This window comes from Myripristis murdjan, chromosome 19 (assembly GCF_902150065.1).
Source record: "Myripristis murdjan chromosome 19, fMyrMur1.1, whole genome shotgun sequence".
In the NCBI taxonomy this organism is placed as follows: domain Eukaryota; kingdom Metazoa; phylum Chordata; class Actinopteri; order Holocentriformes; family Holocentridae; genus Myripristis; species Myripristis murdjan.
Window position 1 is genome coordinate 14,820,260 of NC_043998.1, and position 27,102 is coordinate 14,847,361.

The window sequence follows — 27,102 nt, forward strand, 5'->3', positions numbered from 1 at the left end:
AGAAAATCCCTGCTGTAACTGTAACTGCACGGCCACAAGGGTCACATTGTAGTTAGGGTCTGGTTGTTTATTGGATTTGAGCGAGGCATCTGCAGGAGAACTTGGATTGGGATGATCTAGACTTTGAGCTACAGACGACTTAGTCCAGAAACAGCAGGACTGTATGATGTGGTCAGGTCGACTTTTGAAGCCCATCTTAATTTGAGAGCCAGTCCAGTTACAGGTCAGGTGGCAGTCACCATTTCATTCATTCAATCAAAACTTACCTCAGATCCACATGCAAGTCTTAATCAAATAATTTGTATTTAAAGGTGCATTAAGGCCATGTCCACATGGTGACATGCTACTCTTTCTTTCTATTTCAGCCACCTGTCCACATGAAAACAGTTTTTATTCACTGAAAATGCAACTTGTGTGATTTTTTATTATTTTATTTTTGATTACGTTTTACTTTTGTCGTATTGACAGTAAAATTGGTACAATCTGATGAACATGACTGATTCTTTTTCCTGTCACTGAACCTCATTTTCAGCTGATGTTTGGTCTTTTTGAACATTTTTAACTGTGTTTATAATTGCATTTGTAACTCAGTGATATAAACAAACAGCTCCAGTCACTTTTCAGCTTCTTTGCCTCTATGCCCATAAAGCAGAGACTTGTGTGCTTTTGCAGCACTCAAGTGGACAGACTGTTTCTATAAAAATGAAGAAATAAAAATGCATTTTTTTTCACTGCCTGCAGCACAAACAATAGATCTGCAGGGGGGCTGATAGTGTTGTTGAACTACACCAATAACTTAATGATTATTTCACCGAGCAATTTCTAGACTGTTTTGGAAACAGGGACCTGTCGATGTTGAACCAACAAAGTTCGATAAAACTCATAAATTACTGAGGGTCCCCTGAAGGCCTTAAAAAGTCATCAAAATGTCCAAAATACAATGAGTAAAGGTCTTCTGTATGCAGGCTTATTTTTTAATTATGCTTCTCTTTGATGCAACTGCATACCAGTGAGTTCAGCCTCACAGAGAGATGTGAATGGGATCGGTGGTGGTGTTCCATTTCTCCACACTGTATTGCTTGCATTTTGAGTTGGTCACATTTTTTATCCACATGCATGCAAATACAATGAGCCAAACTTTTTTTTCCCCTCCATTACATTAACTGTAATAAGCACATGTGAGAATCAGGTCTCTACACATTCAATTTCCTGCTGTCCTTTGACTAAGACTCTTACATTTATTTTTCAGAACTTTTATTGGCTACATTTAAGTCAAAATAGTTTTTATGTTTTTGCCAGTGTTTTTGATTTTATTTTTGTTTTGGTTGTTAGTCTTGAATCCAAAGCTCCCTCCTTACTCATTTTCAGTTTCACTACTTTCTCCTTCTCTTTCCTTTAATCTGTCTTCCTGTCTGGTCTTCCAGTCTTTGTTTCTGTCCTTTCACCATTTTATTGTCTTTCTTCTCATTTCAGACAGGCACCGCTCCATCAGCATATCACTGACAATGCCAGAGCCGTTCGCACATGCACACACATACACACACACACACGGCATCAGAAGCTAGTTAGGCCATGCTATCTCATCCTTTGCTTCAAAATCACTGGGAGCTGACAGCCATGAGATTCAGTGTGCAATGTGCAGACACACTCATGCACACACACATATTTGTGCACGCACGCACGCACACACACACACACACACACACACACACACACACACACACACACACACACACGCACACACACAAAACATCCTCCCACATTGGTCGCTTTCAAACCCACTGAGATCTGACAGCCATGCAGATTCATGGTGAACATACCCACTCATCCAGACACCGATACGCACGTGGGAAAGCACACACACACACACACACACACACACACACACACACACACACACACACACAGGATCAGTTTCTCACTTTTGCAGCTGATAAGTGAAGGAGGAGAGGCAATAAAGGGGTTGAAGGAGTGAGAAGAGGAGGAGGGGAGGAGATGCTGGAATCATCAAGGGGTTAAAACTCACATTCACTCCACTGCTCATTGCTGTATATCAGCTCATGCTCTTTGTCAATTTATCCAGTTAAATAAGGGATGAAACACAAGAAAAACTAAAGGGAGTGATGGGAAGGGAGGGACCGGGGATGATAAGGGAAAATAGGCAGTGAGAATAAAACAGAATGCGGGACATAAGCCAGATGAGTGTTGATGAGCAGAAAGGAGGGAAGGAAAACTGGGAACAGTGGAAGCAAGAAGAAAACAGAGGCCTTGGAGGAATGAGGAGCAAAGCAGAAAAAGCTGCGGGGTAACTGCATACTATATTTAAGTTTGTTTTTTTGTTTGTTTGTTTGTTTTTTAATAAATGCTATGTGGAACTGAATTTATGACCAACTGCAGAAATTAAAAACAAGATAATGTAAGACAACACAGCTAGTGACAGTTGTGATTCTGTAAATAGGTAGCAAAAGAAAACTGAAAACAAAAATAAATTGCTAAGGGACATATTGTTTAATTGTGTTTAGTAAAACTGACAAGATGTGTAATTTATCTTGCCCTGTATTAATTTACGAGCAGACATGCGGCACAAAGAACCTGTCATAGCAAGGTAAAATAAATAAATAAATAAATAATAAATATAATAATAAATAAATAATAAATGCATTTAAGGGTGCTTTCACAAATACCGTTTGGCCAGTTTTAATTGAACCATGGTACATTTGCGTTTGTTGTGATAGGTGGGAACACAAATGTAAACACACAAGTGAAGCATGGTCCACATGAAAAGTTAGGACTTGGTCGGAGTGAACCGTGGTAAGGTTTGTTACAAGTGACATTGTAAGCCGCCCTAATTATAAAAAGTGAAACAAAGCACATTGCATTGTGGGTTGACACCTCCAGCTGCTAGATTTTGGCTGCTGGTTCTGACAAAATGAATCAGGGTCAAACATGGAGTCACGATGAAGAGGCTCTTGTAGAAATATTGGCTAACAACATCATCATCATTGCATCTGCGCTATCATGTTGCTGTTGCTCCACTGTTCAAGCATAGTTCTGTTGTTGAACTATGCTATTTTCTGCAAGTGCAGTTTCATTCATAAAATTTCTGTCCAATAGACAAAGGGCATGTTCAACTGTGTGTCATTTGGTTTGTTCAACAAAGGGCTGTGTGAAGGCGGCCCGGTGGCCCACCTGCTAGAGCGTGAGCCACATATCAAGGCTCAGCGGCCCAACCCTGATTACAGAAGCCTTTTGCCGCATGTCTTCCCCTCTCTCTCCGGCCTTTCCGGTCTCTCTCTACTGTTATTGTCAAATAAAGCAGAAAATACACCCCCAAAATAAATAAAAAATAAAACAACAAAGGGCTGTATGAACACTAACCAGACCTCATGAAAACTGCAACAAAGTAGCAACTTCACACCCTAATAGGACCAAAGCAAGTGAACTGCAGCTGGTGCTATAGTTCAAAGAGCCCTAAGATAATTCAAGATTTAATACATTTACGCCCTTGCATTTAGATCGTTTATTTTAAGGCTTCAAGGTCTTGTGGATACTCTGGCAAGAGAAGAGAACAGATGAGGACAGCAGCAGAAAAGAAGACCGACTTCCTAAGGATTTGGCTCAAATGTAAACAAAATCTATGTCAATAAAATACATTATCATTAAATTAAGACAAAATTAGGTCTTGATTTGAGATGTGTTCTCCAGGTTAATGAATGCAGGGCCTCGTCCAGTATTTATTTGTGCGTACCGGGCCTGTATAAATCAAACTGTGCTTGATGTGACATTTTCAAACAATCAATAACTTGGCCAGTCAGATTTTGTCTCACTTGCCGAGGCAAGAAAGCTGAATCGGAAAAGGTTGACAGCCACTAATGTAATTATGGATCGCAGAATTTCTGAGTCCTCACATCAAGACCTTCAGTAATGCTGCTGACCTGGAAAGGACACACACTGTAAATAATATGGACAGGCAGACCGGCTCTCTCTCTTTCGTGATATTTCTCCATCAATATGTCCCCCTCTGGCCGCCTCATACAAATGTGAGAGTAATGTCCCGCTGTCCCATTGAATATTCCACCATCTCCCATTGAACCAGACTGTTGAAGAGACGGGTGGCGACAACGATAATGAGGACAAATCTCCTTCCCGCTGCACATCTTCTTGTTCCCTCTCCTCTGCGGTCGGGACACACGCTGCTATCATTAGCCAACGAGCCAGCAGTAGCCTCGCAGCCACAGCGCCTCTCCCACGTTTACAATACTAGAGCGAAACAACTTGTTACACATCGGGGAGGACAAAAAGCACCTGCATTGTGTCTGACAGCCTATTTGAACACGGCCATCAAGGCCCGCTTCGACTGGGACTTGAAAAGAGCCCGTGGTGTGATTGTGTCCCGCACCCATCCTCCCGCCTGGCGCTGGGAGCCCGATCGAGACTGACAGCCAAGCAAATGAACAAATAAATAAGTAAACGCCATGAAAAATGCATCACACATACATGTGCATGAATAAGTGAAAGCATAGTTTGCCCAAACACAGGCGGAATTATTTCTTATTAAAGAAATATAAAACAGTGGATGAATTATTCATGGAGACGCCCCCCTTCCCCGCACTCCCCCATCCACCACCATCCCATTACAATAAACAGACACTGTGTTCACTTTTTTCTGTCGATGTCACACTCTCGCTGGGTTTCAGAGTGTCACGGTATTGGTCAATCTAACGGGAGGCTGGACACAATTCCCAGCAGCACTTACACAGTCGGCGACACTGTTCCTGTTGTCCAATCATTACAAATCCTCCCTGAGCCAAGAAAATTATATTTTTGAGGAAAATCTGTCCAGAGAAAATCTCTTGGCACTTGAACACAAATGTTGGTGTTTTGAATCAAATGCAGCTCCCAGACACAAACATGTTTTTCTGCACAGGGCTTCATGGTTTTCAACAGGCCAAAAGGACTTTAAAGCCCTCTCCTTTGACCTCATGACCTTATCGTTTCCAAAACCTGTCCTGAAATGCATCTCAGAAAGTGATATTTGATTATCTCCACCAATCACAGTGAGTCTTACATGTGCAGGAGGTTAATTGGGGGCCAAAACTGATTGTGCCGGCTGTATATTAGGCACTGTTCACATTTTATCAGGTAAACCAAAGATGTATGCTGCATATATTTGCTCCTCATCAACTCATGCAATCAGAAAAATGTCATGTAACCAACTCATATTTCCTAGATGTTTGTGTGCAGGCAAAAATGTATGTCTGCTGGGAAATCTAGAAGCTGGACCAATAATATCATCCACTGAAAGAAAAAATGAAAGCCTGGAGTAAATTATTAAGATTACTGTTGCTTGCTTACAGATAGGATCACTCACTGTTATTTAGCATTCTGATCGAAAACATTCAATGTGGGTATTATCTACCATTGACCTGGTGCACTGTTTTCAAGGTGTGTTAAGTGATACATCATAACTCATATACTCTACTATTATAGAACTTAACTGATTGTACCACTTGTATTTAAGACTTCCTTGACTACCATTTACGACTTCCTCGAGTGCCACCCAAACAGAGGATCATTTCCAGTGTCTTCTTGAAATCACTGCAAAGTGTTGTTACCTAATGCACAGGTGAGACTGGTTTAAACTGAGGCTGTCATTGGTGAAAATAAGGATACATCACCTTCTGCAATGGAACTGTTTCAGGAAGAATTTTGAAAATGGCAAAAGGGGGTATGATTGTCTTTGATTCTCTTCTTTGATTCTTTGGTCCTCATTCATCTATGGAAATACAAATGCTGCACTAAAATGTGGAGCATTTGAACATCAATAACCCTTAATTACTCTAAAACATCATTATAATTACAGTGAACTAATAAGATTAACCGGGTCAGATTTGGCAGGAAATCTGCTGGATCGCTTCAGGGTACAAAAAAACAACACGATAGAGGCGATACAATAAAACTTCTTTTGACCATGGTCTCATTTGTTTACAGTAACTACTCACAAAGACTCACAATTAAATTGATGGATTAAATGGACTGCAGTCCACTGACCAGTCAATGGTCTGCCTCACAGTCACCCATTCACACACACACAAACACACAAACACACACTGACGACAGAGGCTGCCATGCAAGGTTCCAAGCTGCCCATCAGAAGTGGTCAGGGTTTCAATGTCTAGCTAAAACCACTTCAGCACGGTCTGTGGAGGAGGCGTGGATCAGACCAGCACCCCTCTGATTACCAGATGACCGCTCCACCTCCTGAGCCATGCTGCTCCACAAAAGGTCAAATATGATACCTTTAAAATGAATTGATGTCCTTTTGCTGGCAGTGATTTGTTGAAACAGCTGCAAAAATCAATACCTGGAAATGTAAATGTTGCCTTTCCCTTATGAGTTTAATAACTCATATACAGTGAAAATAATGACATACGGGCTGACAGCGGGACAGCACTCACCTCTATGAGTTTACGTTCATAACTGGCAGCCAGTTCCTCGATGTCACCCATCGACTTACTCTGAGGGGCTGGAACCTGGTCTTCGCTCGACCGCAGCATGGGCAGCACTGAGACAGAGAGAGAAACAGAGAGTCAGCACAGCTGCTAGCAGCCCACCAACATTTTGACGGATCGATGGCAGCAACTGCAATGAGAAGAAGTCATTTCACACCCAATTATAAATTTGTGAGCTTCTGCCACATTGTGTTGTCTTCTGCAGCAAGTTGTGCAACCTGCTGCTGTTTGATGCTGTTATTTAGCGGTGAGAGAACAGATCTGTATGATGTACACAAACAGCCAGGCAGGAGCCATGAGGCCCTATTGTCTTTAATTACTGTCTCTCACACACACACAAACACACTCACACTTACACAAAATTCACCAAAAAACACACAGAAGTAGATTTAATGAATCACACACGTATACAAGCACGTGCAAACAGACACCACTGTGTTTACATTACACACTTGTACATTACAGTATTGTTGTATGCACTAGTGAGTGTGCACACACACACACACACACACACACACACACACACACACACACACACACACACAGAAACTCATATTTCTTTCTGAGTAAACTTTTCAATGTTTTGTCAAAGTGATAAACTCGCCTGGTCTCCCCCACTGCCTGTTTATTCTGACTTTCCATTCAGCCAGAGCTTTATTGTTTGTCTTCGCCGGCTTGCTAACCGGCTAAAGTCATCAAGGCTGAGCCTAAAGCGCTGCTTCTGCGCCAATAAACATCAGCTAATCGGGTTTTCCCTCAATGAAGAACAGCAGAACTTAGCGGTAGTCAGGGCTCTGTGTCTTTTGCAGACGGGTGGGAGGGAGACAGATTTTTTTTCCCCAGGAAAAAAAAAAATTAACACTGTTATTTCACCTCCACCACACGCAGCTAACACCTAGACAAACAATCTGCAGCTCAGAAAGAAATATGAGCAAAGGCAAGAGAAAGAGAAAGAGAGGGAACAAACTATAGAGCCAGAGACACAGCATGTCCAAAGGCAGCAAGGAGCTAAAATAAACCAGAGGCAATGGCTGTTCAAGGAGGCTTTTTAGAAAATATGAGGTTGGACTATGATTAGATAAGGGGTGAACCCCCAGTGAGTGTCTGCATGTCTAGACAGTGTAAGGCAGGTATTGACGAAAGACGCTGGCTTATTGTGGATCCAAACAGAAGAAACAGTGGGGAAAGCTGCTGAGAAACACAGGCAGGTACAGGCATCCGGATAAGTCGACCCAAAAGACTGCAGATACACACACCAAACACACAGCCATGCATACAAGTGGAAACACATATAAAAAGCTAGTGTTTCATACACATAGAATGTGTGCAGTATTAGGCAACAAATTGGTCTCCATATGTCTTTGTGTTTGTTCATCCATCCATCATACGTGGCATCTCAGACTCCGCTGATCAGATTTTGATGAAACCTGGGTGAAGGGTGAATCTCACAACCCACGATCTGGGAGTTTCACACTTATGGCCAGGACCCAGTAAGCCAATGTAAAAGAACTAGCTCTGGCTGAGGGAGATGGTAAGAGTATGGGGGGGTCCTCAAAAAAGTACACCAGCAGCATCAGGATCACGGGAAGATAAAGAAACAGCCTTGTGTCATTTTCACGCCACACTGAGTGTGTTCCAACCACTGGAATACAAATTAGGAATATGTCTGATGAGAAGTTAAAGTTCCAGCCTGAAGGTTTATTTGCTTGTGGAAGCATGTTATGTTTACCACAACAAGGGTTAATACACAGCTGCTTCGTTCAAAAACGACACAGCCCAATTTCCATTTCTCTTCTCATGTTCTGATTCTCTTAGGCTGAACAGTCAATCAGAAAACTCCCTAACTGATGGCCTCCAAAGTTGATTCAACACGGGGAACCGGCCTGGAAACTGCTGAGGAGGGCCGACGAGAGTTGTCAGTGCAGGATTCATGGTCACAGACCTCCAAAGATGACGCAAACAAGGATCGGCGGCTGATCAGCTCAGCGTGTCAGGGATCTGGTCTAAGTAGGCCATGCAACAGCTACACAGGGTGTAAACAGGACTTAAGATCCCATTAAATTGCATCTGACTTTACACACATTGGTGCATGAGATCACCATTAGCAATGCACTGTTTTACAGAAACAAATGTAAATGTAAAGGAATTTCAGGGGGGACTTTGATAAACCCCAATTTAAGAGTGACTGCTAGCTAAAACTGATTTTCACACCAATTTCAAAACCAAAATAAAATGAATACAAAGCAGGGCAAAATAAGCCTAAATAAGACTGGCCATACTCAAAGTTCTGAGGCTTTATATGGGCAGGATGGAAAGGGACCATAAAGGGACATGAGGTTTCTGTGTTTAATACCATATACACATTGGGGGAAGATGTTGTACATCTTGTACAACTAACCCTGTTATGCATTAATCTAAAAGTGGACGTGTTGCACAAAAAATGTCATTGCATGGTGAAATTTTAAAAAAGACTTAATAAAGACCTGCTAATGCTGTGGTCCAGGTCAAAACAAGATGAAATATCCGTAGGTGACTGGCCTGGAAGGGAAATGCTTCACTTCTGGGGGGTGACATTCGTACTGTTGTTGATGCTTGTGCTTTTCCAGCAAAGCCGTTTTATTTCAAAACAGAGCTGGAGTCAATAACAAGGGACTATTGGTGTTGTTACAAAAAGCATTTAATGTTAATTCAGAAGCAATTAATGAACAAGAGTACAAGGAACGTGACAGGCTGTTGCATTAAAAACAAATTACTACCAGCACACAGGGACAGCCGGGGAAGCTTGTCCATGACACTGAAGCTACGTCCAGCCGAGTAAATCTGAAAACACTTTTTCCTCCGTTATGGTCTTTTGTCTGTCAACCGCTGTAAATATTTTTGAATACCCACTAAAGTTGATAGATAGAGTGATCACATGACACTCATAGATATGCCTGTCATGTGTGGACAGAACCTAAAACATGGACTAGACAGAAAAACACTTACTCAGCATTTAGATTTCTGATCATGAGACAAATGAAAGATTAATTCTAGTATTGATAATGACTACTGATAATAATCACTGCAGGGTGCAGGGTCCAAACCTGCTCCTACCTCTAGACTACCCCTGCCCCATGGATGACTATTTGCCCCGGTTCTTTAATCCTGTGGGATATTTTGAACCCCCAAAGACAGTAAAAACACACCTCAAAACCAAAACAACTAGGTTCCCTAATGCTGCAACTTACAGTAGCTGGCACAGCGACACAGTTACACACACACCGACACATACACATGCCCATGCGCACATCTATGCACGCACACACACACACACATACACATAAAAAAACATTATCAGGGCTGCTGCAAAGAGTCCAGTGGCACAGCAATCCCCAAGCTTATCTTTGGCCTGCCAATAGCATTGCACTGTATACCTCAGTCAGCAGCCTAATAGCCTAGGCAGCTAGTGCACATACACACACACACACTCTCACACACATACATACACACACAAATGTATATAAACAGAACACACACACAAATACTGACATACTTGCATGCACACACAGTGAGAGCTGAGACACACATGCACATAAAGAGTAACAAAGGTATAAGAATGACAAACACACACACACACACGCGGGCACACACACACACACATACACACAAATACACGTACACACAATTGCTGACAGTTGCTCTTGCGGTACCAATTTGCCTCTGCTCAGAGTTTTTTTTTCCTTAACTTTTTCTGTTACCTGTCACATTGATAGGTTCTTAATAATGAAACATACACAGGCTGCTTGGGCGAATTAAAGTGTGAGAGAGAGATGAGGTGGGGTGTGTGTGTGTGTGTGTATGTATATGTGTGTGGGGGGGTAAGGGGGGGCCCACAGATGTTTCAGACTCTAGGAAATTGGGCAGACAGCTGGTCTGTAATAAAACTAACTGAGCAATACTCCCCAGCAGCTGCAAAGCCATGTAGCTCTATGTGTGTGTGTGTGTGTGTGTGTGTGTGTGTGTGTCTGTGTGTGTGGGGGAGTGGGGGGGCTGCTTCCTCCCGTCCCCAGACGTCTGCATCCCCAGAGTTTTCAGTTGACTGGAGACTCTCTCCATCTCCCTGGACGGCTCTCTAATGATCACTAGGACTGTGTGTGTGTGTGTGTGTGTGTGTGTGCGCACGCGAGTGAATGCGTATTCACGTTTCTGAAACAACAGACATTTTCTCTTTTTCTATTTGTGATTGTGGTTCTCTGCGTATGAAAACAGATAATTGTGCATGTGTGTGCAAAAATAATTTTGAAATGATTTCTTCATGATCTATGTGTGTGTGTCCTATGTAGTTTGATACACAATCAACACAATTACACATGACAGAACACCAGAACATGCAGTTGCTGTTTCAGCCAATGAAAATTCACAGTAAACACGGCTCGGGTGGTTGACTCATCATAGCCTCACTATGTGTCCATCCAAACATCATGCATCATAGTTTTCCAAACTTCTTATTTATCCCCATATCCCACCTGAAGCTTAGTAAGTTTTCTCATTCAGTACTAACACAGAGAACACACAGATACACATGCTGTGCAGTGAAACCCGCAGCCCGACAAAACCTATAGGGAAATTAAATGGGATAAGTGGGGTGTCCTCTGGGTGAGTATACTTTAGTGCACGCCATGTCTCTACTAGGACTGCATGATATATCCTATTTTTATTGTCATTGTATCAAGTGTCACAAATTTAGTGTGCATCTACATTGTACATTATGGTAACGTGTTTGTGACCGTCAGCTGCAGTGACTGTTCAGGGATGAGTAAGAAAGTTCCTCAGAAGAAGGATGAAAGAAGCAGGAAGAGAGAAGAGGACTCGCGGATGAAACACTCAACAATAATCTTTTCAATATATATACCAGCTCAGTGTTCATCTCCACATATCCTGTGGAGTCAGAACAATGGAAAGCTAGACAAGCATGAATCTGGATTGGCTGATTTGTCATGTCATTAAGGTCTGATGTCTCTCTCCACTGTAAACTGTGTGGAATTGCAAAAAAAATAACCTTAAATAATACCCCAAAAACAGAAGCAGACGGGTGACCCTGTATGAGACAGGACAGTGGTAGATGGGATATTCACTGAGGTGCAGCACAGCCTGCTGTCCAGCCACTTGCTGAGCCTATGTTGGTGTGTAAAACACCACTTTGTTCTGCTCCAGCTATTTTTGAAGGGGAACAGGGAGAAATGATCATAGATTAGGTTAGCATACACTCTCCAGACAACAAACTGCCATCCCATTGGCATATTGCTGATGTCTGGGTTCACAGCATGTGGCACAGACAGATACACACAGACACTGTACACACCGGGCCAACGTGATGACTTGGACTGAAACATAGCTTTTAAATGTATGCAAATGTTGCTTTATACATTTTGCATTATAGTCCAAGTTCTTGTGGTAAAGAAAAAGCCTGACGAACAAGTAATACATTTTAAATCAACTTAAGCATATTTTCTGTCCATGCTTGTGCTTCCCCATCTGAGTATCTTGCTCTAAGCTGCATTTTAAATTACCAAAGATCAAGGGAATTTAAACAGGCAAAAATCGTTGAGGGACTTTCAGCATTGGTGATCGCCAATGTCCAACCGCCCAGTCCCATTACAGACCTTTGTTTTCTTCAGATTTTCACTCCGACTCCCAGGAGGACAGAGCCAAGAGAAGCAGCAAGATGACTGTCATACATAGATAATGGCCAGCTGTACAAACAGAGAGGATTCCCCTCAGACCACCCGGCTGCGTGTTCAAGTGAGAGATAAAGAAATAGAAATGAGGACAGATGAAAGATAACTACCAATAGGAAAATGTGATACCAATACTTTGTAACTTTGGCTTTGTCCCCACCGCAGGGCTAAACTGATTTGATTCTCAAATCTGAGTTTTAAAAGACTGACTGTCCAATCCTCGATTGACCAGACAGGATCTGTTTTTACAGATTGTACTTGTGTTGCTCACATATTCACAATGGTTATCATAATAATGATGCAGGCATGCTCCACTGAATCATGAATCAGACTGCCATTGAATCAGACTGAAGAAAATCTGTCCAACTCAAATCAGCTATTGCAAAAGAAAAAAAATATGTGAATTGACAGTCAGAGCAGCTCCTTTGTCGTGACTGGTCTTTTCAAGTTTTCCTGAAGAAAGCAAAGTTCTCAAGAATGTGAGAGCAGAAAACACATATTTACAGTTAAGGTGTTCACTTGTTCTTGTTAGCCAAGTTAGCAGTGTAATGTGTGGGTGGCAAGTAAATTTCAAGTATTTTTATTGATCTCTCATCTTCAGTGTTCTTTTGTTTTGTCCTTTGGTTGTCCTTTGGTTGACAGAGAATCATGAAAACACTGTGAAGGGAGCAATCAAACAGGGCTACATATCAGTATGTAGAGCGTACTGTCTAATCAGTGTCTCTTCACAGAGATTGTTATGGCTGCAGGGAAGTTGTAGCCATTTTTGACATTAAAGGGATAGCTTCTCTCATCTTATTGGATCAGCCAATTAAATACAAATGAATTGGTTTAGGGACAGTATTTCTGGATTTTTAAAATCTTGTGCTTTACTATAAAGGCTAGACACTTAAACCAAGAGCCTTATTTCCTGTTTTTTTGTTTGTTTGTTTGTTTGTTTGTTTTTTGAGCCAGCATAACAGATGAGAGCAATAACCAAAGCAGGATCATGAATTGTAATTTCGGCAAAAATTTCATCCTTGCACATCCGGTAATCATAGTTGTACATTTGCTTTTCAGACAAGGACAATTCAGTCTTGTTTGAGTGGATTTAGGAGTTTTTCTACCCAATGACAGGACTGCATTGGGGCCATCCCATCAATATACAGAGACCAGTGAGAGGATGAGAACATCACTCATCTACATACCACTGAGGAGGTAGGTTAAATCAGAACAGTCTTTTGTTTTTCTCAAATTGGGCAAACAGTCCTTTTAAAGCTGAATTTTGTCAAAAAAATGTGTTTATTTTTTTCTTGATTCTTGGACCTTGGAGGAGCTGCAAGACTGGGACAGATTTCTTGCCCTTGGCAATGTCTCCTCACACTAAATGTGAAGCCCGGATGTCCTTGCACCAGTGCCACCAGGACTAACTTTTAAACATTTAGTCAACTTGTGGAATAAAGTGATTCTGACCCTCCACTGCAGACCAGACAGAGATGTCTGCTGACAGAACAAACTGCTCTCTGAAGCGTAAAGCCTTTCTCTCGTTTGGCTGGCCCGGGGTGTTGAGGACAAGTAGCTAGAAACTGCCGGCAGTCAAGAGATCAAAAGGGACCTTCGCCACAGAATTAGGACAGGACGGAGTAAAATGTTGACGAATCAGGCAGAGGGGGCATTTCCTGTCCCCAGTTATCCACTATTGCTACTATCCTCAACAGCTGGGAGGAAAAAGATGGGAGAGAGGCAGGAGGGGAGAGGTTAATTGAGTTTGACCTTATAAGCAATGCAATCAAACATATCCATAGCAGTGTGTGCGAATCCCACATTGCGTTCCTCACCTCATGATCAACGGGGGCAGAAAAATGGTTATCTGGCATTAGAAGTGAATACGAGGCGTGCATTATAATGCCCCTGTGAGACCCAGAAAAATAAATAAACCTGAAAAATCATCTCTGAGGGCAAACGTGGAGGCTAGGTGGGTGATATAATACCAGTGCCAGTTGATGAGAAAGCAAGGCAGAGGCGGACACACTTGACTATGCTGCTCCATCCATTAGCAGTTACGGGAGGCGGCTCTGCATTCACGACCCCTAACATGCAGGCTGGAGGACAAACAAGAGTCCACCATGTTCCAGCCGGAGCGAGGCGAGCCGGAGCAAGCCTGTTAAATAAAACATGGGCAGGGCTCGCTCCACGAAAGGCCCAACGTGCAATCAAGTGGAGCACTCCTTGTAATGCCGCAACAGTCACAAACCTCCGGCACTCACACCACTGTGAAATTGGGGCTCTTCTGAATCTCTTCTTCCATATCTTATCTTCTTATGAAATCGCTCCATCCCTCCGAGCTCCTGCCTCCCACCCTTTGTTCTTCCTTTTCTTGTGCCCGTAACTTTCTTTCATCTTTTTTTCATTTAAAAAGTTGTCCTTGTTTTTGTTGAGCCATCTCCCCTATGCAGTATTGATTTGATTTATTCCTTTCTTGTCCTCCTTCCAAAGAAAATCCTGTTTTTGACTCATTTATGCAACCTTCATTCCTCCTCTCTCACTGTGCCAATTTCACCTTTGAAATCTTGCTTTCTTTCTTCCAACCTTTCTTCCAATCATTCTCCTCCTCTTTTTGTTTTTCTCCTCTCTCCCATGTTTCTCTATTATTTCTCCCTATCAATCATTCATTTCCATCCAGCTGAACTTGGCAGTGCACTGTAATGTGGTATTACTGCAGCCACACGCCACTAATCATGTATGTTCTCAAGGCCACTCCGCCATGCATATCAATGAAAACATGGATAAAAAGATTTTTCACACATGCACAAGGACAACCACATCGTATGGAGAATCGCACACACACACAAACATGCACACAAAGTTATGCATCATTCAAGCAGGAAGGCGACAAAGCAAATTGAGGTTCAAAGTTCATCTGTTTTCATTATAAATCTACAAGGTTGAAAATCATGAGAACAAAAAAAAAAAAAAAAGGAAATGCACCTTCATGTCCTGCCATACACTCACAAATCCAAGTCCTCACACACACACACACACAGGCAGTGGATCACGTAGTCAGGCCGTACAGTGATGGGCTGGCTAGAGAGCAGGCAGGCAGCTGACTGAGTTAATTAGCAAGGACTAATCAAAAGCAATCTTCTCTCATTTTCTAATCGTGCACAGTTCATTTTTCACATGCCCCTCCTTCAGATAACAGCAGCCTTTATGTGTGTTTGTGCATCAGTGTGTGTGTGTGTGTGTGTGTGTGTGTGTGTGTGTGTGTGTGTGTGCATGCGCATGTTTGTGTAGAAAGAGAGAGACATCAGGCAAACTTGCTCCCGTTATACGAGAATAAAAGTGCGAACCCAATCTCTGACAGAGTGATAAGACTTGCAGGCATGCATCTGCATCCACACCCACACACACCCACAACCACACACACACACACACACACACACACACACACGTGTGCCAGAAGGTGTGACGATCACAATTCTCCTCACTCTGATAGTGCCAATCAATGTTCTGCTCTTAGAGGCCTGCTGATCACTGGTGAAGAAGGACTTCCTGATCGCACACTCACACGCACACACTCACTCACACACACGCGCGCGCACACACACACACACACACACACACACACACACACACACACACACACACACACACACACACACACACACACACACACACACACACACACACACACACACACACACACACACGTCTAAAGCTGCATTCCTTTTAACTGCTGCAAAATTTTGGAACCAAATACCAAAAATGCACACAAGACTTGTATATTCTTCTAATAAACAAAATATTTTTTGTTTGTTTGTTTGTTTGTTTTCACTTATATTGCACTTTGACATCACTTGAACTGAAATCAGAGAAGCTGGAGCTCTGAAATGAAACCTGATTTTCCACACAGAGAGTAAAAAAAGGACAAAGAAGAGACAAAGACAAAACAAAAAAACAAAACAAAACAAAAAAAAAAAACAGGGTTCCTTAAATTTAATTGGTGCTGGATGGTTTTGCTGCTTCACTTCTCTACTTTTTTTCCCCTCTCAAGGTGTGTGTTTGTCTGTCTGTCTGTCTGTCTGTCTGTCTGTGTGAGTAAGGGTGCATCTGTGCGTCTCACTCAATTTAAAAAAAAATAAAAAATATGTCCCACCCTGTCCTTCAACTAATAAACTATAAAAACATCCACCAAGCAGCCCTGACAGTATCTCCCTTGTTTGGCTCCTCACTCTTTTGTGAAGCTTTTTTTCTGATACAAATGTCATAAAATCTAAATTTGGAACAAGGCTGATAGATGAACATTTAAATGACTGTGTAAGAGTGAGCATAAGTGGAAAAAAGATACTGCAGCATACTTGTCTCTAATGGACTCCATGCGGGGAAACCATGTGTCATACTTTGGTAAGTCTTTTATGACGTTTGTGTGAATTTGAGGCGTTTTGATATGTTATGTGAACATATGTGAATATGGCACATCAAAATTTAACTTGAATTCAGAAAATGCATATCATACGCCTTTTGCAAGAATGTGCTTCATTAGCTGGTGTGGATTCAAATTCATTAATGAGTGGTTTGAAATTACATGTGAAGGAACATAATGTAATGGAAGACACAAGCAGCTCTTGGCTGCTTTTATTTTTTCAAAGCAGCTCTCGGATTAAAAAAAGGTTGGTTTAACAGTTACAGACACAGGGCACAGCTGCCATGCTCTTGCTGCTGGCACACTGGGAATCATCAAGCCTCTTGACAGCAAGCTAATAGACATGTGTTAGGCTACCAAAATAAAGACCATGGGCCTAGCTAACATCTAATGATAGCTAGTTAATTAGGTCTGATCTATTTATTGATCAAAGGTGCAGTCTAGTACCAGAATGAGGACTTGCAGGATTTGTTTACAAAAACAACATCTAATCAGGGGTGTTGGGTGCAGCACCCCTGAAAATACAAATTACAGAGTATCAAACCACCTTACCATCACACAGAATGGTTTATACATCAAAATCCCTGTGTGGGGCAGACATACACACACACACACACACACACACACCCTAGGACTGTATACTCCAAACTCACCTCCAACATCCTGAGTGGTCTGGGGTGTCATGAAACACACCTCAACTATTATGATGGGACATGAGAGCGCACAGCAGCAGCTTTCAGCTTCTCACTGAGATTCTAGCTGATTCAAGCTGTTGCATTAGCTTGAACAAAACATATCAAATAATAATAACAGTATTAATAAAACTCTGGCAAAATGACAATATGCTTTGACAGAGGCTGGATCCAAAGTAAACTAACCCAAATATCAAACAAGTCAATGAAAAGGACTGGGTTATTGGGTGAAATTATATTGCTTTGAACCATGCAAATGAATTAATTGAAGATTAATTAATTAATTGATCAATAATTGATTAATTGATCACCTTATATTCAGTGAATCTAGAGTACCATGTGCATGAAAACATACCCACACACATGCTCTCAAGACGATGAACTAGAAAGCTTGTAGGCCTGTTTATGTGCTCTACTTTGATTTCAAGAGTGCCTGACACTATGCAAGTTTTTTCTTCTTTTCTTTTCTTTCCTTTTTTTGACCAAAATAGCTCCAATCACAGCAAACCACTGCCATCTATCACGGCCAAACCACAGCCAATTTCCACCCCTGTATCACAAGGAAGGTGGAAAGGGGTTGAAAATAGCAGACTACTTTTCTTCTGCCCCAGAATATCCTTATTCACACCGCACTCCCAGTCTAATTATACCCAGGTCCCCCGAGTTTTAGTCCCGTAACTAGTAATCTGAAGGCAATTTTTCCTGGAAATGTTAACAACCCCGAGGTGAAAGAAATCTTTTGACATTACCCACGTGTCTGAAGAGACAGGCCGTATGGGAGGAAGGGGCACGCGGCATTTAGAGTGACCGTCCCAGAACCAAAAAAGTCTCTGGTTCAATTCCCTTGACTTCGACATGCCCTGTGCTGTCAAATAGCCCCTGAGCAAAAACGCCAAAGTTTAACTGTAAGCTGAGCACCTAAAATATGAAATTTTAACATGAGGGGAAGCACTGGCTCGTATTAAAGAATAGTAATGGAAAACGTTTTCTGTTTAACAGAGATTTGTGTTAACAACAGGAGATGTCACAGATCTGGGACAGACTCCTGAGGAATAGGTGAGTATGGAAATAGATGGATGGATGGTTGGTCAGGTGGATGGATTACTTCAATCATGGCCATCTTTTGATTGGCATGATTCATGAGCTGCATTTGTAATGGTGAGTTAAATACAGTACCTACAGTGTTTTGCTTGTTTTGAGTTTTTCTACAATGAGAGTCTTGATTTTGCTCAGGCGGACTCTCAATTGGCATGTGTCTTACATTGTTTACTATTTGAATATCTCATTGACTGCATTTAAATGCATCCAAGCACTGCTCTCTTACTCCTGTCTCCAAAGGTTCAGAGGTTGGTCCCTCTGTCTCTGAACACAAGATGACTCTAATGAATTGTCTGGGGGTTGAAAGGGTCATTTATCCATAACAATGACTGAAAGAAGACTTCCAAAGCCCTGGCATTTCTCACATTTGAAACTCAATTTCAGGCCTCTGTGATGTTTGGAAACAAACAAGAAAAATCCCTACCTATTGGGATTTCAAAGCACAAATTAATCTTGTTCTCAAGCCGAAATAACAAATGACAAAGTGGTAGTCTTATTCCAGCATTTGGCATGGTGAGATATCATCTTTTTAATCTGGGGGACAAAAAAAAAAAACACAAATAAAATAGTTACATTACTCTACTCATCACTCTGTATGTGACTTTTAATATCACCAGCGTTATGGCAACAAAGCCTTCATCAGTGTCCCTGACTATTCTATTTCCGCTTTACTAGACAGTTCTGTTTCGCCTCTCATCCCATTAGCTAGTTTACTTGTCCATTTTTGCAAAAACGTGACTGTGTGTCTGTAGCTGACTCTGTGCTTTACCCTCCATGTCAAGAAAAGGTCAAGAAAAAGGATGAATTTCTCCTTTGCACATAAATAGAATATTGCAAAATTATTTTTTTCTCCAACACACAGCTAGTCTTTGCTGCTGTAATAAGCCAATTTCTCCACAAGTATCAATTAAGTTCATCTGTCCATCTTATCTCACACTATTAAGTCTGATTATATTATGCTGAGGTTATAACAAGACTATCCAGATTCCAATCAGTTTGTGATTTACTACAATATTGATCAAATCTGAGGTGGACTGATTGCACTGCCAGTGTGCACTTGCGGTCCGCTAGCTGAACCAAACTCAATAAATCCTAACAGTGTATCAGGGTCTGGAAGGATTCAGGGCATTTTTTTCCACATACAGCTACAGCTTCATGCATGGGCTGAGTTTGTTATAATTGTTGGAATGAGTTACAAGCACACAAAGGGGTTTTTATCCTGTCTCCTATTTCCTGCTCCCGATCTCCTATTTTGGCTGGTGGTATATGGGGCGGGGCCTTCTAATTAAAGTAGGTGCGCCTAATAAGGTTTGGTGCATGTAAGGAATCTGCCGGTGGCCACATTTGTTTGTGATGCGGACCCGTGAACCCTGTTTCTGCATCTGAGGCCAGCCGATCTATAGTGTTACAGCCATGTTTTGTTTTTGGTTTGTGTTACGGGACAACCATATCATACACTCCAATAAACTGAACTACTTCCATCCATACTCCACTTGAGCTGGCCAACATCAACGACCACACCATGGACTTTCAACCTCTGCTCCGTTCACTCACCGGCCTGAGGTAAGCACAGTCGACCCAGCCAGCAAACCGCCCAGCCTGTCTCTTCCTCAATATTTATACCCTCAGCATATATGCTACCTCAATCTGTATGTGTGCACATAAAATGCACCGACACTTATGTGCCTGTTTTTATATCAGTAAACCTGCTACTCAACTGGTGACGCACGTTTGCACACCACATCTCACTGCTAACCCGCAAATATGTCACTGAAGATTCCGCATTTTTATTTACTATAGGTATTATCCTCTTCTGTTGTTATCGCTTGTATTATCTTCAATATTTGTCATTTGCTCGGCTCTTATCTATAACCTATTCTCTGCTCCTGTAATGACCCAGTTTCCCCACAGGGATCATTAAAGTTTCATCAAATCATCTAATCCAATCTACAATACTCTCCCTTTGTTTGCTCCTCTCACCTTCCAGCACAACGTGAGCATTCAGAACCGTTACACAGAGTGTAGTTACATGCAAACAGAAAGAAATATTACATGCAAGCAGAAAGAAATATAGTGGGATCCATAAAGAGTATTTTAAGGCAATGATTAAACAGGATGTTGCTTCTAGAGGGAGAGAGAGGGGTAAATAAATGGAGGAGTATGTGCAATGCAACAAAATTAATGAATATTAATGGGAAGTGTGAATGTTCCAGGCATTTAAAGAGCTTAATTAAATATTCCCCCAATCCGGGTGAAAACAATAATTGGATTATTGTGCGCGTATAAAGGTAGTGACTGTCGCTCTCATGAATGCAGGGAAACACATGCACGAGCACACACGTTTCTCACACACACACAATTACTTACACACACACACACACACACACACACTCACACACACACACACACACACACATACACACACACACACACTGAACCCAAACAGTACAACAGTTTGCTCGCTTCCACAACTTGCCACTGCAAAAACAAACTTATTTCATGAAATTAAAAACCTCTGAAAAACCTAAGCACTTTCTTTAGTATATATTTACTACCTGAATGGCTTAAGTTTCCCCAGAAAAAAAGGATCCTTTAGAACATTCTCTGAAGCAAAAAATAAGCCGTTTTGCTGCAGTGGTCCCAACTCCTCATCGCAAATATGATAGCGAGAGGGCCTCCTCGTGCTCACTGGTTTGCTTCACCTCAAAAGGTAATGGAGTTATTGCGATGAGCTTAGAAATAAGGCCTTAGCAAAAGAAAATTATACTATGAGTTACTGTTTTTCATCCAAACGCTACATTTCACTGCCTAAAAGCGGTTCCGATGGCGTCCTACATGATCACGATTTCAGCTTGCTCGTGGAAATGAGAGAGGCTTAGACGAACTTGAAAAAAATTTTCAAACTTGTCAGATTACTTGTGCCTCTGAGAGGCAACTTCATCACAGGCCATGATTGCACTTCTAAGATGAAAAGACTGAGGGAAGAAACACTGGAGGGAGGTAGGATGGGGGGGTGGGGTGGGGTGGAGCACGCAATTGAATTTGGATTTTATAAGTCTCTAGCTTCGGCACAACATGCCCGTCTCAATTCAAAGAATAGGGAACAGCGAGTGCATTGTCTTCAAGGAGAGCGAATGGAGCTTTTTTTTTCTGGCACGGCAAAGCGCAGCTTCTGTTTAAAATTCACATTATCTTGGCTGTGTGCATTACGGAGAGTGAGTTTGCTCTAAACCTTTGACCCGATAGTGCCTCAGTTGTTTTTTCACCTGTTCCCTGGCAGGGAAGAGCCGAGAGATAACAGCAGGAGGGGCTTCTATCGCTATGCGTTATTTGCATTTCTGTCCTCTGTCAATGTGTATTCAAGGTATGCCATTTTACACTTGAGAAAGGGAGAGGATTGTGTGTGTTTGTGAGTTTGTGTGTATTTGCTTGGGTGTGTGCATTTTAGTGAAAAGCAAGGAAGAAAACCTAATTATTCCTGTGATCAAAGCAATTATCAGAAAAAAAGAAAAAAAAAATCTCTGACCCAAAAATGTCTGAGCTGGAAAGCATCACAGCTCAATCTGCTGCAACGTATTAAAACACAGTTATTAAGCATTCACAAAGCACTCACACACTTCACCACTCACGCATGACAAAATTCACACATTTACAGAACCAGTCACATACAAAACACAAGTTTATTTAAAAAAACTCTCACGTGCCCAGTGTTCACCCATTTACTGACAAAGCCACTCGCAAACACACACAATATGCAGCCATTTCAGCTACTTACAAAACCACTTACGTAACGCAGCGCACACATGTTCACATATGCATGACATACATGCATGCATACAATCAAACAGGCAGGTACACACTTCCTTGTCACATGTAGAGCTCATCTTTTATTCCAGTTCATGGAAAACACAGGTACACACTGAGCACAACACAGTCACAGCAGTACAATTTTTTTATACCCAGGTAATTTGTTATTTATGTGAGAAGTGGCTAAATGTACCTTAAAGGAAATGATGACAAGTACACACCTCTCTCCATGTGATAGAAGCATGCAAGTATGCTCTTATTGTACAACGCTGATTTCCATAGTGACTGGCTTCTGTAAGGAATTGAGTGAAAAGGCTGTAATTGCACTGACTGTTAACAGGCATGACCACCTGAGGGTGGCAAAGCAGGGCTCAAGACTAAGGGTGTCCCGTCATCCTGGGATGGAAAAAATGTGTTTGGGACACACAAACATTCCCTGCTTCTGCAATGAAAGGGGAATATGGGGATTTAATTATCATTATTATTATTTGCCTATCACTTTAAAAAATGTCAAATTGAATTGATTGTGCATCTACAGCAGCAACACTCTCTTCTCTTGCTGTTACTGTTAGTAATCACTGGCTGTCCCCTTAGTTGACTGAGGCACTAGATCCATGAACAATACAATAATGCTAAAATGCTCCCGCGGTACCTATCATTGCTCCGGTCACGCCAGCAATAATACCTGTTGCGCTATTTAAGAGAGGAAGTCAGATGACTTACAAAGTGACCACCAGCACCAGGGAGCTGCATCTTACCCACGCCGGCCTACAAGCTTCGAATCGGGACAGAACAGGGACGCAGATCTGAAACAGCCTCCCAACTGGAACAGAGACACAGTTTCCTGAGACCCGGGTCTGACTGAGCTGCGACCTCATCCACACTGCTGCTGGCTCCTCATTATCGTCAGGCAAAAATGAGTTTTGGGTAAAGGTTAATGATTATGTTATCACGATGTGTTCAAATGTTGTAAAATTTAGTCCCTGCTGAGGAACACTAAATATTTGTTTGAAGGAGAAATTTTCAAAACAATATAAAATAGATATTAGAGAGGGAATTATGATCTGTTTAAATTCCTAATACTAATTCTAACCAGCTTATAATACATAATTAAACATACTAATATCAAAGGGGGAAAAAAAATCCCACTAATGCAAGCTATACATCCAGATGGCTTTGTGTGACTGTCAACTGTCAAAAATTCCTATGAGAAAAATTCAACAGCAACAGCTCCTGTCAATGTGTCAATATGTTGGAGGTTTCTCCCTGAGCAGAATTACATAACAATAGTCTGCAAAATGAGCAGTGCAATGTATCTTCTTTTCATGTTTTATTTATTCATTTAAAATAGCTGAACAGGGCATCCTGGTGGTGCCCGGGGCCTTTATATAGCTCAGTGATGTTCTTCATTTAAAGGCCTCTTGCATCTCGGAGTTTCCCTGCAGCTGAATAGGTGCAGTGGGTCACCCTGCCTTGAAGCGCTGCCAAACTTAAAGCAGTTTCTTCATCGTAGGTTTCAGTGGAGTTTTATTGTCCCATGCTGGTCTAAATGCTGTTTCAGAGGCTTTACTACCCTGCCAACAATAAAATTCTGGGGGACACAATGAATGCTTATAATCTTTCTTGGCACAAAAATGGAAAAATTGAAAGATATTAAAGATCGGCACACCATCAGTAGCTGTGATACAAAAATGTCAGTGTATCAGCCTTCAAAAACCCCAATCAAATCCCAGATGTCATGATGCCCTGATATTTGATCTCCATAAATCATGATAGAGAACATGCCAACCTTGAAGACAAACATTATTTCCTATCTGCGTAATGTTTACCCTCCCTATCCTGGTGTAATCCAAACTGCAGGACTGCAGCAGTACCTGATATGCTGAGATGCTTTATTCATCATTTACTTTTATTAAAGGGTGAGTGGGAGGGAGTGGTAAAACCTAAATGGTAAAGCCTGAATTTATTAACTGCATATAAATAAAATACTCTGACTATTTCTATCTGATATGTTTTATATGTCAGAGAATAAATTCTTTAATTTGCATGAAGAGGGGATTTCTTTTTTCATCATTTCCATGAAAACTTTTTACTTCTGTGAATAACAAACAGCTTGGGTGTGATCACAGACAGACAGAAATTTTCTCCAGGGAAACATTTTCATCCAACACCCCAAGCGCTGGAAAAGTTGAGTCAAAAACTAAAATCACATTCGCACAGATCTTGGTTCAAATATCAAGGATTAGCCTTAATCCATATCTGTCAATCTGGCCTTCGCTTTGTACTGAAGGGAGAGACTTGACACAGAAATGAATGTCTGCAGAACAAAACTTCAAGTTGCAACAGTTTCAAGATGTGACTGCAGAAGACAGAAATAGACCAAAACATTTTGAGTGGTGGCCTGCTGCATTTTTTCCCCAAGATCAGGAAATAATAATTTATAACAATGTGTCAACAAACATGCCAAAATGTGCTTTAATAAGTTGCAAGTTGTAACTGTACCATTCTTTTGTTCTTCAAGGGATGTCTGGACAAACAAATGTAGCATCCCTAAAACTCAATCTCTCAAAGTGTGGCTGGACAGGAGAAGTGAAGGCATGGATTATCTTAAGTCTAGACTGTTTTTTTTCCAAAGGCTCTCTCCACTGAAGAGAAAATAAAAAAAGGCCTATTAATGCCTTTAAAACCATTCTAAACTGTAAGAATTTAATGGACCAGATTAGACATGCAAATCTCCTTCAGCGATGCCGGCGATGGTAGTAAAAGAGAGTGGAAGGGGAGATAAATCTGGTTAGTGTGCACAAATGGTGATAAGTGTATCAAAACTCAGAAACCGCTGCATCAGACAAACTCCCATCTGCCCTTTGACCCCTCCATCTCCCTGTGACATCACAACAGCTAATTTCCTGCCTGCAGAGATCACAGCAGCACTGATGGCAAAGAGAGCCGCCGCCCGGCGTGCCATTCTCCTGACGTCACTTGGAATGAAGGCGACCGGAGGCTTTTCTCATTAGCAATCAGCGGCTGCATCATCACCCAGTGTGCTGACAATGAAGTTAAAGCCCCTGTATTTTCTCATTGTCTCTGAAAACTTTCTACTCTCTCTCTCCCTCCTCACCTCTATGGCTACATAGTGCAGCAGCATTGCTAATTGACTGCCATTTTAGAAAGTCAATCTAATTGCTTTCTGGTTATTGTGTTAACTGGCTGGTTGCTGTTAAAGGACATCCACACTGCCCCCCTCCCAAATCCCAACCCCCTTCAGTTAATGACACAGACCATTTGTTTGCCACAGCTCTTATTGTCAGGAGCCGCTGTTTAGCCAGCAGTTAACGTACATTCACCCACTGACCAACCCCCATTTGACACCGGTGGCTAATGAGAAAGGTTAATCGGGGTCAAATTAATAATGACCAACATCAGGCAAAACAAAATAGATGGCTCTCCACTTCAGACAAAGCCTCAAAACCACAACAAGACGATGGGCTCAAGAAGCACACAACAGACTTGTGAAGCAGCCTGCAAATAAAAAAAGGTCTGTTGTCATAATTTGAGATTTGAGAATTTTTCTACACAAAAAGGTTAAAGAGGCAGGCATGACACTGGAACCATAACGGTTGCTGGTTTACATTCCAGACAGAAAGGAAAACTTAAGGTCAGAAAAGTGAATGAGGGACATTCTGGGCAGGAATGGCATCAATGCACAGCAGTGTGTTGCTGAAAAAGACTGTGTATGCTCAGCCAGCCGTCCCTCGTGGAATGAACTTTAAAACACATGTAGGACGTGGAAGAAATGAGGATGCTGACATCAGGACCCAACAGTGACTCTATTTTATATCTCCTATTCATATGAGTCTCCTATTCCCTGCTAACATAAAAAACAGGAGCAGGTGGGAAAAAAAAACCTTCTTTGTTTCATCTGTTTGTCTTGAAAATGGAAGAAATAAAATACAATGTGACTATACATTACATTGGGGGTTTTCAAGTTATTTCATGTTCTGGACCCTCAAGTTGACTTTCATTAAGCAACAGAACCCCATTTGAAGTGATTTTGCCCTGGGGTACCATGAAATGAAAAGATTATTTTGTTTGTGTTAAGTTTTAAATTGTTTAAAATGTCATGCTTGAACACTAACAAACAGATTCAAAGTTAAGTTAGAGTGAAATCATGTTGCTGACCCTGAGGAAGCCCCTCACAGACACCACTTTGAAAGCATTACATTATCCATTAGCATGATAGAAAAATGATTAGTGTGCAACCAGCAAAACATCTGCCCTTGACATTTACAGCTGGATAACGGTCGACTTCCCCCTGTTTGGCCGCTGTACTGAAAAGGCAACATGAAGCTGTAGAGACACATGAACATGTCTAGCTGTTCTGTCATGGATGGCTGCCCAAACACACACCGAGGCAACAAGATGTATGCACACTACACCATGATTCAGTTAACTTGAAAACACAGCCTGACTATGAATAAAGCAAAGCAAGGAAACATTTGTGAGACCATAAAATGTTAAAAATGTGGAATGTGATGTGTAACATGGCAAGCACCAAATGTGGTCAACTGGAAATAAAATGTCTAAATGGTCTAAGTGCTATTTGCAGCATATTTAAATTTTCCAGCATACCCCTAGTGCAATATATCCATGGATATAATTAGGGAGGTTTCCAGTCTATCTCCCTTCACCCTAATACAATTGATGGATGGGTATTAATTTGTGGAGCTCAAAACATCAAAAATTAACGTGAAAAACTCAACAGTAACAGCTCTTTCTTGAAACAACAACACAGATACCTCAAGCTCCATTTTACTGGGTTGAAAGGAGACCAATATGGGCTATTTAGACATGTGCTGTTGGTGCACAACAGGATA

At 41.6% G+C, this 27,102-nt stretch overlaps 1 protein-coding gene across 2 annotated transcripts in view; it reads right to left on the reverse strand.

Moving 5' to 3' along the window:
• Positions 1-27,102, reverse strand: part of snx29 (sorting nexin 29) — a 166,813-nt gene that overhangs the window by 74,590 nt on the left and 65,121 nt on the right. For both annotated transcript variants that reach the window (XM_030077892.1, XM_030077893.1), the window contains exon 15: positions 6,459-6,565. In XM_030077892.1, coding sequence (XP_029933752.1) covers positions 6,459-6,565 — 107 coding nt within the window. The remainder of the gene's footprint in view (positions 1-6,458; positions 6,566-27,102) is intronic.